We start from the raw sequence: 16,918 nt of genomic DNA, 5'->3' as shown, positions 1-16,918 counted from the left end.
GGGTTAGGCTGCGGTGAGGGGGGGGTGAGTTTTAGGGGTAGGGTTAGGATACAGGTGTCCTAGCCCTGTCGGGATGCCGGCGTAGAAATTCTGACCGCCAGCATCCCGTGCCCAACCCCACAATACTAAATGGGAACAACAAACATTCTGTATTGCATGGTGAAACCATAGTTGCACGCAAAAGAAATATGGGTATAATTATTTTCAGCCCAGTACTCAGAGTACATACCCTTCCTAGAGTCCGTTTGCAGGTCTTAAAATGTCTGTGCCAAAATTAACCCATAAGGAATCATCTGTGATACGACTGCACAATAAGGACACGAAAGGTAGTATCAGGTGGTATAGAGACTCATGGCAGGCACTTTAACCTTATGCATAATGGCCCTGACTCAGAGCTGCTCGCTGCTGGCGGCCGCTTGCAGGGAATGTGGGCGTATGTTGTTTTTTTTTCTCCGGCCGCTTGCAAAGCTGTGGGAGACCACCCACAGCTTGTGCGAGCAGCCAGGAGACCGTCACGATAATCGTGACCATCGGCCTTGCGACAAGACCCTGGGGTAGGGTCTAGCTACCGCAAGGCCGAGTGGACTTCCTGCTCTAATAGAGCAGGAAGTCCACTACAGACATTAGTAGTGATGTCAGTTAGTCTGCCCTACAAATGGCAGGCGTTCCTAAGGGAACGCCTGCGTTTGTGCAGCCACCCCCCCTACCCGCCCACAAGACGGGGAGAGCTGTCAATCAACATCGACAGCCGCCCCATCTTGTTGCGAGCCCCGTAGCGACTGAACGCCGGACGCTGTGCATGCGCAGTTCATTAACATCGAGCCGCTTGCGAGCGGCTCTGAATCGGGCCCAATGTGTCATGCTACACAGATAAGAAATGGAATGTTACTTTAAGATCCAGGAATGGAATCCACAGAATGATTCCTTGGAATTCTGTGTGTATGACTACGCTACTGGATAATATACGTGTTCCATGGACGTTTAATTGTAACCGAAGACACGGCTATGCAACCATACTGCAGCCAATCATACTGCTGCCTCAAACATGTGATGGAGGACTGGAGATAAGTGGGGAGAGGCTCTAGCCTTGGAGAGAGATAAAGTGGAGAGTGATAAAGTACCAACCAATCAGCTACTAGCTGTCAGTTTACAGACCGTTTAAAAATGGCAGTTAGGAGCTGATTAGTTTGTACTTTATCAGTCTCCACTTAATCGCTCTCCAAGGCTTAGTTCATCTCCCCCATGACCTGAAAATGCATGAGTCCAGGGGAACAAAGAGCAGGAAATGCTCTGACAGAAACTTGTTTAAAAAAAAAAGAAAAAATTTTTTGGTGGCAGAACATGTTTAATACGGAAGGGAAATCTCATTAATCCAGCTCCCTGTTTTCTGCTAGATCAGTCTCTAAATGGCATTGGAACTGATGACGTATGAATGAATGAGAAGGCAATTATTACCTCATTAACGGCGCACATACGAGCAATTGATCCTATATTATTTGTGATGGTAACCAGCGTAGCTCTTGCCAAGTCCTCCTTACTAATGGTATCTCTTTTCTCCTTGCTCATCATGTGGCCAAAGCTTTAAAAAAAAAAAAATTATCAAGAAGTTAATTTAGACAGGTAAATATATACAGTACATTCTAATATAGTCACTCTCTACATCTGCATTGTGTGAAGATATACTACCGGCAACACCTATTCTTTGTCTGTTTTTGTGCCTGCAATTAGTCTCATCAGGAAGCACCTCCCATTATATATATATTCAGGGTGTGCAGTCCAGGAATCTTTCCCATAAACACCTATTCTTTATTAAGCTCCGGGGCAGGGTGTAGGAAGTATACGAGCATACTGTATTTTGCCTGCCTAGGGAATAGAGCATGGCAACAGCTCAGCAGGTCAGTCCATGTTTTGGTCCACACGAGTGTTCACTTAAGTTGTCTTAGAGACAGAGCTCACGAAACCAGCAAGGGGAATAGCACAGTATAGAGATCCATTGATCTTTATGCTGTTCATACAGACATAAGTGACAACATTTTGGCATGAGAAAAAAAAATTCCCCATAATTTTCTTGCGGTCCCACCTGACCCGTGTTTATCCCCTTTGTATGTATGGACAGCATAGATGGCTTGTCATAAAGGTCAGCGGTGTAAGATTGTTGCATCCTTTTTGGAAAACACAAATATACTGGCTTGATAGTGCAAGAACAGTAAAAGCATGTTCACATACTTTCTATGCATTTGGGCACGGAGACGGCCGCAGATACGCCTGTCCAGGTGTATCTGCTGCATGTACTCCACCACTGGAGCAAGATCCTTGTGGATGATAAGAATGGACTTTGCTGGTGCAAACAAAAGGTATTAAGTATTATTTTATTTATATAAACGCCTTGCCTCACATTCCCAAAAGGGTTATCAGCACAAGAGCCAGTAGCGCCAATTTCTGGGGTTGGGGACAACAGCTCCTCGAACATTTAGGCACTTCATAAGAGTCCCACAGTCTAAATAAAAATAGAAAATAACATACACAGAATTACCTAGAAGCAACAGCAGAGCCCTGAAGGCTGAAGCGCTCATAGTCCCCACCATAGATGTCTTTAACCAGTTTATCAACATTAGTGCTGTCCCCTTTGGCTGCCATTTCCAAAGCTTCCTCGAATGTTTCACAACCGGTCAGCAAACAACACAAACCAAGGAATGTTCCTCCTCCCAGGCTGTAAAGAGTACACAAATGTGTGTGAATAAAGGTCCTTGGAGACACCATATAACCCTGTCTACCGTAAATACAGTTCCACTCCATGAGTGGACAGAAATTAGAGACAGCCATTTTGTGTGCATCAACAGTATTAAAATCATTGCATCATATTAATTAATGACCAGCCCATCATGAACACTGCTCATCATTTCTTACTGATGTCCCTAGTTCATAGTGATCTGATACGGCACATTCTCTTTCATATTGGTTCAGCCTGGTAAATGGCAGGAGATGCAGTGAGGAAGTCGACACGCACTATGTCCATAGTGAGTCAATTTCACAACGCCGGCCCCGGGATCACAACACGGGTATAATGCTACTTACAGCATTCTAACTGTACTGCTGGTATAAAACATTCTACTTACTGGCATGCTTAAAGTTATAATACCTGCATGGGTACAACGCTCTAAGTTGTATTACATCCATGTCAGGATTCAGGTACCGGCAGTGTGAGGTTGACATACTCACTGTGGGGTCAATTCCATGCGAAATCATCACAGCTTCCAACCCAACCATGTCAGATTTCCATAAAATTTGGTAGGGCGATAGACGGCATAAAGTAACTTTCATATGTAAAATTTTAGCCCTCAGTGATACCCGGTGTTCATGCAACAGGCTTGCAAACATGACAAAATATTTAACTTTTAGGCTTCCAAGGTCAACTAAAACAAATCATAACTTTGTATCTAATTGTGGTAGAACTTTCATGTTGGGATTGTGTTGAAGCTTATGTTGCGTACAGACGGTACGACAGTCAGTGATAACGATATCGCTGAACGATCTCCCGGGTGTGCTGGATGATTAATATCGATCATCCAGCACACCACCAATGACGGCCAACGACCTGCGATCAACGAACGGGGGTCCCTATAGTAACTTGGTCGATATCGACCAGGTTGGTCTGCAACGATGGGCGATGGACGATATAGTTATCGTCCATTCGAGCCCACGCATTGCAGGTCGCTGGTGGGTTGGAGGCACCGAAAAATGCACGATAACGATATGATCGATATCGTTATCGTTCATATCATGCATTTTAATTGTACCATGTGTACGTACCTTAAGGGACTACAGTTTTCATAAAAACTAGCTTCATATATAAATATTGAATTCTACATTTCTAAAAAAAGTGACCCGATGGGTCACCACAGCCGGCCGATGGTACACAGATTAACCGATGCTGCGTTGATCAACGCAGCTCGGTTAAGTAATGCACAGGAGGCGTGATGCCTCCTGTGCATTATCATATCTGCAAGGGTTGCAATTACATAGCTGCCTGCGTGCATACATCATATCTATAGCCTGCGTGCAAGTTTGCAATTACGATCCTTACAGAATCAGGACCTTATTCAGAGGCGGCCGTACGGTCTACGACCACCTCGATGTTTTGCCAGTGCGCATGCGCACGAGGGAGCCGGCTCCCTCGTGCGCATGCGTGAGACCCGCTACGACCGGCGCTGTCGGGTCTCTTTCCAAAGGGGGCGTGCTGTCGATGTTGATTGACAGCTCGCCCCGTTTGGAAGGCGGGCCGGGGGGGTGGCAGCCCAAACTGAGGCGTTCCCATTTGGGGAGGCCCCACCGACATCACTAGTGCCAGAAGCTCTCCGGGGCTTACGACAAGTGAGACCCTACCCTAGGGTCTCGTCGTAAGCCCCAATGGTCGCGATGGTCTCTGACCATCGCGACCATCACCCGAGCGGTCGGTAGAGCTGTGGGTGTTAACCCACAGCCTAACGACCGCAACAGAGGCGGGCGGTCAGGATGCAAGTGGCCGCCCAGTTTCTGAGCGACCGCTTGCATCCTCCGACCGCCTCTGAATGAGGCCCTCAGGCCCTAAGTTTATCTAATACAGTTTATCAGTGAATAGTGGAAGTTTGATTAAGAGCATGAACACAGTGTATCACTGAGGGCTAAACTTTTACATATGAAAGTTACTTTATGTCATCTACCATCCTACCAAATTTCATGAAAATCTGAGACAGCCGGGTTGAAAAGTTACTTTTTTTGTGATGATTTGGCATGGAACGACCCTGTAGACATATTGAGTGTTTACCTTCCTGTACCGAACCCAAATGGCAGCCGCTTATCTGTTTAAAGTCAGTATGCGAATGTCATCGTCATTCAAAAACCCAATGACAATTAAAATACTGCTCCTGAGGTGAAAATCAGTCTAAAATTACTTGTTTAAATTACCTGATGATTTATGCGATTGTGATCCACACATTATACATTAGGAACATAATCCTCAAACTAAATCTCATAACAAATGTAAGAAACGGACATACTGCTTCTTTCCACCAAACGAAGTAGTATTATTCCACAGGGGAGCAATTGGCCTGGGCTCTATATTGTGTGATGTGGAGCAAACACTTTTCGTACTTAAGGTAAAATCACCAATGTGACAAGCAAGATATATCAGTTACCAGCTGACCAGTGGCGCGGAGAGGGTGGTGGAGAGTGCATTGGAGTACATCCATATCTGTCAAATGACATGCACAGAGCAAATAGCTGTGCAGTAAGCAGAAGATGTGATTAGCACTTAAGATAGTGATTATATGATGTTACACAATGCCAACAGCAAGTTACCTGGTCCCAGTTACTCTTTTATAGTTGTCTTTAGAATACACTGCAAGGATGCTGACCCCTGAACCTATATTAACCAGCAACATAGGATAAGGGTTATCAAGGCAGTATGGCTTCTTCTGACATTGCTCCGGGTCTGTTGGGTTTTCAAAATAGTAACACTCTGGACAGCCATTAAACCCCACGGAATCCACATAGAGCAGGCCCTGGATCAAACAGTCCAGTTCATCCAGTTTATGGAGCTGGAGGTCAGCTATCTAAAAAGTGAAAAACAATAGGTTAATGAATAAGCAGGTGAAAGTAGAGCAGAGGATACAATTATTCCAAATACAAGGGCAAAGAGCTATCAGACAGCACTTTGCTCTCCTGTACAGACTAGATATGACAGAACAAAAAAACACATAAACAAAGTACATACTGTACGTCACATTTACATACACAGCACTTTGCTCTCCTGTACAGGCTAGATATGACAGAACAAAAAGACACATAAACAAAGTACATAATGTAAGTCATATTTACATACACTGCACTTTGACTTGGCCAATGCTACTCACAGACAGTTTAATTGGGGCTCTTAAAGCATACTTGCCTACTCTCCAGGAACTGCCGGGAGCCTTCTGAAAATCGGGTGCAGCTCCCGGGCCCCCCGCAAGTGTAGGCAAGTCCCCCAGAAAGGCTGCCGCCCCCCCCTCACATACGAAAGTGGGCAGTCCAGCGGTGCAATGACGCCATTCGCGCTGAATCCAGTCAACGTAGCCCCGCCAAAGCCGGTAATATTGGCATTATAAAGCGGGGGCAGGGCCAGGATGAAGTGATCGCGTCGGCACGCCCCGGCACCGCCCATTTCAGTCGCCCCCCACACTTCTGCACTGACCTTGCAGTCCCCTCCAGGAGGGGGCTGCCAGAATGTCGGCAACTATGTCTAAAAGGAAATCTGTCATCTGTGTGAAAGACCCTCTTTTTTTTTTTTTTTCCTTTGAGTACAAGCCTTTCAGAGGCCTACAAAATTTTAAATTTACTCTATTTTCCCCACCCTCGCTTTACTGGTAGAGGAACAGGGGAAAGCATGTTAATACACCGACTGCATAATTATGGAGGAGTGTTATGTCCCAGCTGCCCTACTCTACGACATTGCTTCCTACTGGTGTAGAGCTGGAAGGTGGCAGAGGCCGTGATTAGCATACTGGCTGGGCTGTTTAACATCCTTGTCAAGTTGATTAGCATGCTAAACTGCCGGATTACAATGCTAATTGTCTGAGCCACAGAGCCTTTCCCATAGAGGGGATTTATTTCATAGCAACCAATCAGTAAAAGCTTTCATTCACACAGTGCAAGCGAAACAATGAAAACAAATGCCTGCAGATTAGCGGTCAATGCGGGACAGGAAACTCTATAAAATATGCTCAGAAAATGATATTTATGAACTGTAATCGGAAAGCTGTATGCTCAATCTTCCAGGGAAACGCATGGCTCTAGATAGTGGCATTTGCAAAAACACAGAAGATTCATCAGCCATTGGGCAGTTTGAGGGTGATGACTTCCAGAAACTTAATTCTGAAGAGATCTTAAGGTGAGCACCATAAAGGCATGTACCCCCAAGTGTAGCACACGCCCTGGAGATGCAGCTTAATTAGACTTGGTTGCATATCCAGTTACTCATCTTAGAACACATTCCTTTTGCGGTACTAAAGGTCTGCTGTATGTGTAATAGATGATTACAGCTGCAGCAAGATTTATCCGCTTCTGATTGGCTGTTGTACTGACCCCGGCAGCTAATCAATGGTCATGGTTATAGTATGACAAGCTGTGGCTCTATATTTAGATTTCTTTTTTATTGTCAATTTTGTTTTGACTAATGCAAGAAAAAATAACTTCCCATCGGATTTTTCAAAGAGATTTAATTACATTTTATATTACAAATGGAATTTTCACATTTATTAATGAGACTATTGTCTCTTATGTACAGATGTGTCCTCATACAAAAAGACCTTCTCGGCAAGCCAGGCCCTGCGCGACTTGGCTTGCCCAGTGTGTCTATTTAGCCCGAAAGAACGTCTTAGTAGCAATCAGATGCGACAAACCGCTTCACAGAGTGCATTGATTAATTTGGTATGCAACACTTGTATATCTTGTGTGCGACTGAGTCTCGAACTGTATACATAGTGCTACGATGCAGCAGCTTTTTATCCCTTAAGGTTCTGTTGTGCTTTGTATACAGACTCAGTCTTGCGTCGCATGGCATATGGGATGCAATCGGGAAGCCGGCTGACATTATACCAACAGCCGGCTTCCCGACTGTCATGTTCCGGCGAGGGTGTAGACGCCGCTCATTTCACCGACGCCGGGAAACCGATCAAAGGGATGCCAGGCGCCGCGAGCGGATAGCCGCAGGGGGGGGAGGAGGGTTAGGGCTCCCGGGGGGACTTAGGGCTAGGCACCCCCCCGGGAGGGTTAGGCTAGGGGGAGGGAGGGTTAATGTTAGGCACCCCCGGGGTGAGGTTAGGGTTAGGCACCCTCCCGAGGGACTTAGGTTTAGGTAGCGGGGAAGGGGGGGTTAGGTTTAGGCACCTAGAGGGGGGATTAGGGTTAGGCACTTGGGGGGGGAGGTTAGGGTTAGGCACCCCTAAGGGAGGATTAGGGTAAGGGGGGTAGGTTAGGTTAGTTAATATTTACCTAGGGACGATCAGGATTTCCAGCGCTGTCGGACTGCCGCTGCCGGGATCTGTTACAGTGTCGGGCTGCTGCTGCCGGGAATCGAACCGCCGACCATGCGGCCGGCGGTATTTCATACAGATTCCTGGCATATTGAGGCCAGGTGTATGCGTACACAACTCTATACCACACTACACTACATTGTATATGAACTGGGTAATGTCATCATCACATTTATATCCAACACTGTGCACTCGCATCTCTACTCTCTAGTTGTACATAAATATACACAATTGTACTCCCGATATAGACCTATTGCTGTATGTTTTGAGTTGGATGTATCTGAAAACATGGGCGACTCAAAACATCCCCTCAAGTCTTTAATTTCCGCAAATAATTTTTTGTCTGGAACGTTTGGGACGCAAAATGCGGCAAATTCTATATCAGTCCCATTGTTAACCTCTATTAGCTGATAATGTGATTCTTGTGTTTTAATAGATTGTCTATTTGATGAGGGCTGCTCCAAAACATTTCTTTGTAAGGTTTGGTAATTATACAATCAGCCAGATAGGCGGTTTTACTGCCTCTTCATGATTATTTTGTTGCTATGCAACACGCTGCAATGAGATGGCTGATCTGCTGCTTTAAATAAAGACCAAATGATTATTCTAATGAATATACACTGAAAAGGCTTCAATATTATGCATATGTTCTCTGCCCCTTAATATTAATAAAAATAAACAAAATTGAACACTGTATACCTCCTGTTACTGGATGGAAATGGATTCTTGCAATATATGTACAATATCACGTGGCAAAAATAACAAATAATTTCTTTATACATAAATACATTTATAGCTCCCAACATCCTGATTTCAGCAGGACATTACAAATTTGAGGGGACTGTCCATTCAGCCTGATAAGCTGGCAGGTATTCTCATGATGCAGGCAATAAAATGTAATTTTAATTTTTTTTGCAAGAAAAAAAAAAGAAGAGGATGAGGCCCTTCCGACTAGACATTTGCCCTCTGCCAGTGTACTGCGGACACGCCTCCCCCATGTTGGTTCCAAACTCCCAAATATTGGGAGGTATGTACATGTCATAGTTTACAACTATCCCAAAGACAGTCTATATTTTTATATTTTAAACTTTGGACCTCATTCAGACCCGGTCACAAGCGCTGCGCGCTCGCAACCGAGTCAATGTTTTGGTCCTGCGCATGCGCAGCGACCACACTGCGTGTGCGCAATCCCCGGAGCGGGAGAGAAACTTTCTCCCTCCAGAGCTCACTACAAAAGGGCCGGCTGTCGATGCTGATCAGAGCAGGAAGCTCCTTGGGGCTTGAGGCTGCAGAGACCCAACCTTAGGGTCTCGTCACAAGCCCCGATGGTCTCGATGGTCTTGACCATCGCGACCATCACTCTGGTCGGTCGCTAAGTTGTGGGTGGTAACAGCTTAGCTAGCAACCTGGCACTAAAAAAAAGAAGCGGCCGCCCTCACTCAGAGAGAGCGATCGCACTAAAAAAAAAAAAAGAAACGGCCGCCCTCATTCAGAGAGAGCGATCGCACTAAAAAAAAAAAAAGAAACGGCCGCCCTCATTCAGAGAGAGCGATCGCACTAAAAAAAAAAAAGAAACGGCCGCCCTCATTCAGAGAGAGCGATCGCACTAAAAAAAAAAAAGAAGCGGCCGCCCTCATTCAGAGAGAGCGATCGCTTCTTGCGACCGCCTCTGAATGAGGGCCTTTGTCCCTAAAAATCTTCATTCCAGTACAGATCTTTGCACAGTAAGGCGGCTCTGTTTCTGCATTCATTTTTCTTTAATTCTTCTTTTTATCTTAATCAAGAGATGTCCAGTCTCGGAACAGAGTTGAATGCAAAATGTACATGGATATCGCTGCTCTAACAACACTTATTTGATCTAAGGCGTATTTACTAGATTCTCTCCTAGGGGAAATACTTATTACAAATTTTGATGTGTCCTCGAAAATTACACATTCTTTAGTCGCTTATTGCTGCAATATTTTTTGAGGGGTATGTATCGCTAACACGGGAACACACATGCTAATACAGGAACACACATGCCAACACAGGAATCAGTATGATGTGGGGTCCTGAGGACGGAGTTTGAGAGCCACTGCACTAGGGGGCTGATTATCGGGATTCTGCATGTACGCAGGACCCATTCTGCGCATGTGCAGAACGGGTCTTGCGTGCTCACACACAGCCCCTGCTATGCCTCAGCCCGATTGACAAACAGAGACATTTTCGGTACAGTGCAGGGATGGCCGACGCTCCAGGGGTGTGTTGCCCCCCCTTTTCCGGGAGTGGTATGGCCAGGATCTGCATCTACAGATGCAGATTCCTAATCTCGCAAGCTGGCCTGCCTACATAAGCTGAGGCTTATTCAGCTGACCGGCGCCGTTAACCATCGTGACCATCTCCAAGCCTGCGATCTCGGTCGCAGTGCTGAGATCGCAAATGCAGCATTGGCTGTCAGACACCTCTTGCTGCATTTACATGTTTGCAAGGACGGAATTGCAAAGCTGCTTGTGTGCGGCTTTGCAATTCCGTCCTGTGCTGAATCAGCCCCTAGGTGCAGCAGGGGCTAAAAAGCACCACTTTCTTTAGAGTGGTGGAGACGAAAAAATGATAAATTACCTAGGTGAGGAATGTGTACCCAAAAGAACATATAACTTAGGAAGATTCCACAAAATGTTTTGTGTAAAGGAGGGATGGCATGTGGATGAAGGGAAGCCAAGGTTGCCAAATGTTATGTTGGGCCTAGTTCTCATTATATAGATCTTTCCGGGTAATAATGTAGTTCATGATATGGTCATGACTGCATTAAAGCCCTTTTATTCCTGCACCAGACAGTATTATCCGTATTTTGTTTCCACATCTCATTGGCGTGTTATCCTAACAAGAGGTGCTAGAACAACATCAGCCTACATCCCATTTACACAGACATGCACTGCATAAATAGGGATCAATGATCACTGTGTAAATAAAATAAGCTGTTATATTCTGAGCATGTTCATACAAGAATTGATTATATGTACAGTTACAACATTTTGGTGAAATTATTCTCAATGTGTAGTACTAGTGTTAGAGCAGAATGCACACATATGGTAATTAGGTACTTAGAAATGTTGAAATCTCTCCTTTCCTTATGAAGAGTCTGCTTGCTATAATGTGTGTGTCCTGTCTGGTATGTACTGTACTTTACATAAACTGTGACTTGCAGCATTTTGGATGAGTTGTGTGCTAATTTTTTACATTTATTTACTTGATGGAAAATGTCCTTGGCATTGCCAGACACTATTTTTTCTGTCTGGAAGGACAGCTATGACATGTTATTTGTTCAAATAACTGTATTCTATTGTAATGCTTTTTTTACCATATTTTTGGCTACTGTACTTTGACATTTATATGTTTTTTTTTTAATAAAAATGTTTATTTGGGAAGTTTTCTTTGTATTGGACTCTGAGACTTTGTTAAACAGACCACTTGTGAAACGGTGCCCTTTATCCTACATACCGTCCTGAAGTCCTCTTCAAACTTGTAGGCCCCACCTCCTGTGGCACATAGTGTCGTGTGCAAGCTGGAAAAGTTCTTCTCACTCCCCATCTCAATGAACCTATGCATAGCACATGTGGGGAAGCGAATGAAGTGTAAATTGCCTTTGCGGCCGCAGATGGTCAAGTTTTTCAGTTCCAGGTGGACATCTCGGATTCCAGTTTTACCATAGGCTGTATTTGACGTCAAGTATTTTCTTATGCTCTTCAAGTTTTCAACTTCTTCTTGTTCTTCTTCTGCTGTGATGTCTTTGGGTTCAAAGTAGACCAATTTCACCAGCGTTCCACCAATATCCATACCAAACCATGGGAATGCTGTAAGAGAATATCCATAAATTTACAAGTGCATTCTATATAGGATATTATTTAATCTCATTAAACACAGGGACGAATACAGTTTCCTATTTTCAGTTTGATGTCAAACACTTTTGCACCTTGGTAAAACCATGCTGCACTGCAGGTGGGGCAGATTTAAAATATGAAGAGAGATTGAATTTGGGAGGGGGGTGTCCAAACTGAAATCTAAATTGCAGAGTAAAAATAAAACTGTCCAGCATTTATTGGCTACATGCAAAAGCAGCCAGTATTTACCCTGCATGCAAAAAATAAATAAATGTATTTGCACCCTCTGCATTGTACCATGGTCTGTTCCAGAAACAAAGTTACTTGCTTTTTTGCTTTGCTCTCAACTCAGAATAAGCCTCTTGGGAGCCACTGATATGGGCCCCTCTACAACCATTGGCAAAAGTTTGGAGAATGACAAGTATTGGTTTTCAAAAAGTCTGCTGATTCAGTTTCTATGATGGCAATTTGCATATACTCCAGAATGTCATGAAGAGTGATCAGTTGAATTGTAATTAATTGCAAAGTCCCTCTTTGCCATGATAATGAACTTAGGTCCTGATTCGCTTTGAATCAGGGCGGATTTAAAAAGAAAAATCCGCCTCCAGGCCGCTCGCATAGCTGTGGGTGACCACCCACAGCTTGTGCGGGCGGCCTGGCGATGGTCGCGATTATTGCCAGGCTTGCAACGAGACCCTTGTGGTAGGGTCTCATCCATCGCAAGCCCCAGTGAACTTCCTGCTCTAATAGAGAAGGAAGTTTACTACTGACTTCACGTGTGAGGTCAGTAGGGCCGCCCACAAACGGCAGGCATTCCTTCGGGAATGCCTCCGTTTGTGCAGCCACCCCCCGACCTGCCTACAAAACGGGGCGAGCTGTCGATCAACATCGACAGCCGCCCCGTGTTGCTGCGAGCCCCGAGCGAATTAAGTTATCACTTACTCCGGGCTCGCGCATGCTCACTGCCAGACCATCGACCTGCTTGCGAACACTATGCGCTCGCGAACGGGTCTGAATCAGGCCCCTAATCCCAAAAATATCATGTCAGTGATTCTCTCGTTATCACAGGTGAGAGTGTTGACAAGGACAAGGCTGGAGATCACTCTGTCATGCTGATTGAGTTAGAATAACAGACTGGAAGCTTTAAAAGGAGGGTGGAGCTTGAAATCATTGTTCTTCCTCTGTTAGCCATGGTTACCTGCAAGGAAACATGTGCAGTAATCATTGCTACACAAAAATGGCTTCACAAGCAAGGATATTGGGGGTCATTCAGACCCACTCGCGAGCGGCAGTACGCTCGCAAGTGGGTCGATGTTCCCCACTGCGCATGCGCGAGACTCGACAAGCGAAGGACTTTCCTTCGCTCGGAGTGTCTCATCAAAGGGGGCGTGCTGTTGATGGTGACTGACAGCACGCCCCCTTTGGTAGGCGTGCCGGGGGCGTGTCTGCCAGACGGAGGCGTTCCCAACGGAACGCCTACCGTCTGAAGCCGGCCCCACTGACATCACTAGTGATGTCAGTGGGAGTGATTTTGGCTCTGATAGAGCCAAAATCACTCCTGGCCTTGTGGTTGAGAAACTCAACCGCAGGCTTTTACTCGCAGTTCCGATGGTCGCGATGGTCAAGACCATCGCGACCATCATTTTGCACGCTCGTATATGCTGTGGGTGGTGACCCACAGCTATACGAGCGTCCAGGAGGACGCTCCATATTAATGGAGGTGGGCCCTGATTCAGAGCGAGCGCTCTGGTCAGAGCGTCCGGCTCTGAATCAGGGCCATTGCTTCTAGTAAGATTGCACCTAAATCAACCATTTATCAGATCATCAAGGACTTCAAGGAGAGAGGTTCAATAGTTGTGAAGAAGGCTTCAGGGCACCCAAGAACATGGCTGTGTTCTTAGGCAAAATTGTGATTGATCCCACTCCCTTGGCTGAGAAGCAACCCCACACATGAATAGTCACAGGATGCTTTACTGTTGGCATGACACAGGACAAAGACTTTTGGAGGATGGCCTGGTGTCAAGAAGTATAGCAAAGAAGCTACTTCTATCCAGGAAAAACATCAGGGACAGACTGAAATTCTGCAAAAAGGTAAATGGATTTGACTGCTAAGGACCGGTGTAAAGTTATTTTCCCTGATGAATCCCCTTTCAGATTGTTTGGAGGCATCTGGAAAAACGCTTGTCCGTAAGAAGGAAAGGTGTCATGTCATTTGTCATGCCAACAGTAAAGCATCCGGAGACCATTTATGTGAGGGGTTGGTTCTTCGCCAAGGGAGTGGGCTCGCTCACAATTTTGCCTAAGAGCCATGAATAAAGAATGGTACCAAAACATCCTCCAAGAGCAATTTCTCCCAACCATCCAAGAACAGTTTGGTGAGGAACAATGCCTTTTCCAGCATGATGGAGCACCTTGCCATAAGGCAAAAGTGATAACTAAGTGGCTCGGGGAACAAAACACCAAAATTGTGGGTCCATGGCCAGGAAACTCCAAAGACCTTAATCCCATTGAGAACTTGTGGTCAATCCTCAAGAGGCGGGTGGACAAACAAAAACCCACAAATTCTGACAAACTCCAAGCATTGATTAGGAAAGAATGGGTGGCCATCAGTCAGTATGTGGCCCAGAAGTTGATTGACAGCATGCCAGGGTGAACTGCAGAGGTCTTGAAAAAGAAGGGTCAACACTGCAGATATTGACTATTTGCATAAACGTAATGTAATGGTCAATAAAAGCCTTTGACACTTCTGAAATGTTTGTAATTTTAGTTCAGTATACCATAGTAACATCTGACAAAAAGGGCTAAAAACACTGAAGCAGCAAACTTTGTGAAAACCAATACTTGTGTCATTCTCAAAACTTTTGGCCATGGCTGTAGTGAGTATTTGTACTGTATATAAATTTGCCATCACAGTTTCACTTAAAGCAGCATTTCCTGGTAGAGTAAAAACTAAACACCCTAACCAGGGCTTCGCTCAACAGAGTCCCATTGGTTACTCCATGCCGCTGTTTTTCTGGGACTTCATGGTTCTGCTCACAACCCCACACCAAAAGATAGTACGAAGCCTTGGAGAGCGATAAAGTACGAACCAATCAGCTCTTGACAGATAGGAGCTGATTGGTTGCTACTTTATCTCTCCCCAGGAGCTTTGTGAAGCTGCAGAGGAGCAGACCCTCCAACATGACCCCTTCCATCAGGTACAAAACGCTCTGCTCCTGGACTTCCCTCTTAATTCAGGATTGCCGTCACTGTGTTTAACCACAATTCTCGTCAATTAACTAGTTTAACACAGGTGTATGCAATAATAATTTCAGTGGGAAGTTCAGGAGCAGAGCATTGTGTACCTGATGAAAGGGGTCATGATGGAGGAGCATGCGACAGCAGAAAACCTGTATTACCCACAAGTTAGGCCTCCCTCTACACCCAATTACCCTAATCCATTTTATTGTTACAGTAAAATTAAACCCTCCCTTAGTGTAAGCAGGGCTCAGATTCTGTGATACAGGAAGGGAACGGAGTCTCTGGAATCTACCACCAATGCCTGAGGCTTAATGTTACATAGGAGTAGTAGAGAGGGTAAATAATGTTGGGGGCATGTATAAGGTAAGTAATGTATGTAAAGCGGTATGCTGGAAAGGTGTCGGGGAATGCCATCGAAAATATATTTTGGTATGGACAGTTCATTGGCTGGGACCCAATCCAGTAACTTGCCTAGGCCCTGTGGTCTCTAAATCTGGCTTTGGAATGTGTGGACTAATAACTGTGTGATTACCACTCCTTTGCAACTTCCTACTGGTTCACACCCATTATAAAGCTGTAAACTGAAAAAAAAAATGTACATATGGTATCATGACCAAAATGGCAGGACGTGGGGTAAAACATTCCAGCATACAGTTTTGGGCATCCACTAAGGAAAAGAACAGGGTTGCTGAAAACATGAAAAAGTGAGAAATATGCTTTAAGTGGAATAAGAGAAGGTCACACAGGGTGGCTGGGTAATAAAACGACATGTTCCTCTCTCCTTTAGAGCAGAATTAAAATGTAAAAATGAAAATATTTGCTACCTCCATGTACCTTCATATTTTAGGTTCTGAGCCACTTACGAAAATTCTATCCACCCTCTTCAGCACAGAGCGGGAGACCCTGCCCCTCGCCATAAGGGAATGGTGCCAACCGGTTTAACTTTGCAGTTTAAAACCTGATCAGCTGCACAGTATGGCTTAGCTTGTTTTGCTAAGGTCAGCATTATTCATATTATCTATTGTAAAGATAAAATAAAACTGTGTTCAGATCACGTCCTGTGGTCATGTTACACTGCTTGGCGTATGGCCAATATCTGCTTACAGTATTCATAGATACACAAGTCCAGTAGTGTTGTTATACAATTTCACCGTATTAGAAAAACAGGGAAACAAACTGAATATGCCATAACAACAATACTGTAACATACAATGACACAAAAGGTAGGACGTGGCTCCTATGCAATACGTATTCACTGCATGTGTTGGAAACGGTTATTCTGCACTTTTGGGTTATATGGGAAAATACAGTAGCTAACATTTCCTTGCTATCCATGTTTGGCATAGTGAACATTAAGGGATTGAAGAGATATAACACCCTCTTGTAAGAAAACACTAAATCACAAAAATGAAAATATTTCCCCAAAAATGTATAACTTAATACTCCAAGTGGCAGAGGGTAATTCTGTGTTTGGAAAGGCGAAAACGAAATGCTAATTACGGCTTCCTAGCTTGTACGAGAGCCAGCCAGGACAAAGAGATGCTGGACAAGCCCACCCTGCTTTTCAATACTCTGTTAACTTGGCAACTAAAACACAACAGCCAAGTGATGTGTTCTAAATATAGTGGTGACAGCATAATGAACGCATGTAACTTTTCTTTTCTCTAATCACAGGGTGACATCATGGACAAATTATCAGAGTAATGCGTTTAATTTAAAGGCACAGCTTAGCTGTTACAAAGCCTACTTCAGATATTACCACAACCATAT

At 44.8% G+C, this 16,918-nt stretch overlaps 1 protein-coding gene across 2 annotated transcripts in view; it reads right to left on the bottom strand.

The window, feature by feature from the left end:
* The window catches only part of LOC148508575 (pantothenate kinase 1), a 57,824-nt gene that overhangs the window by 20,401 nt on the left and 20,505 nt on the right, over positions 1 to 16,918 (bottom strand). For both annotated transcript variants that reach the window (XM_088444330.1, XM_088444331.1), the window contains exons 2-5: positions 11,529 to 11,881; positions 5,338 to 5,591; positions 2,534 to 2,710; positions 1,456 to 1,579 (exon numbers count right to left, since the gene is read on the bottom strand). In XM_088444330.1, the coding sequence (XP_088300456.1) occupies positions 1,456 to 1,579; positions 2,534 to 2,710; positions 5,338 to 5,591; positions 11,529 to 11,881 (908 nt within the window). The remainder of the gene's footprint in view (positions 1 to 1,455; positions 1,580 to 2,533; positions 2,711 to 5,337; positions 5,592 to 11,528; positions 11,882 to 16,918) is intronic.

The sequence above is a fragment of the Taudactylus pleione genome, unplaced genomic scaffold, assembly GCF_031769625.1.
Source record: "Taudactylus pleione unplaced genomic scaffold, aTauple2 ptg000354l, whole genome shotgun sequence".
Taxonomy (NCBI): domain Eukaryota; kingdom Metazoa; phylum Chordata; class Amphibia; order Anura; family Myobatrachidae; genus Taudactylus; species Taudactylus pleione.
Note: the sequence above shows the minus strand (reverse complement) of the source record. Positions and strands in the feature narration are given on the sequence as shown.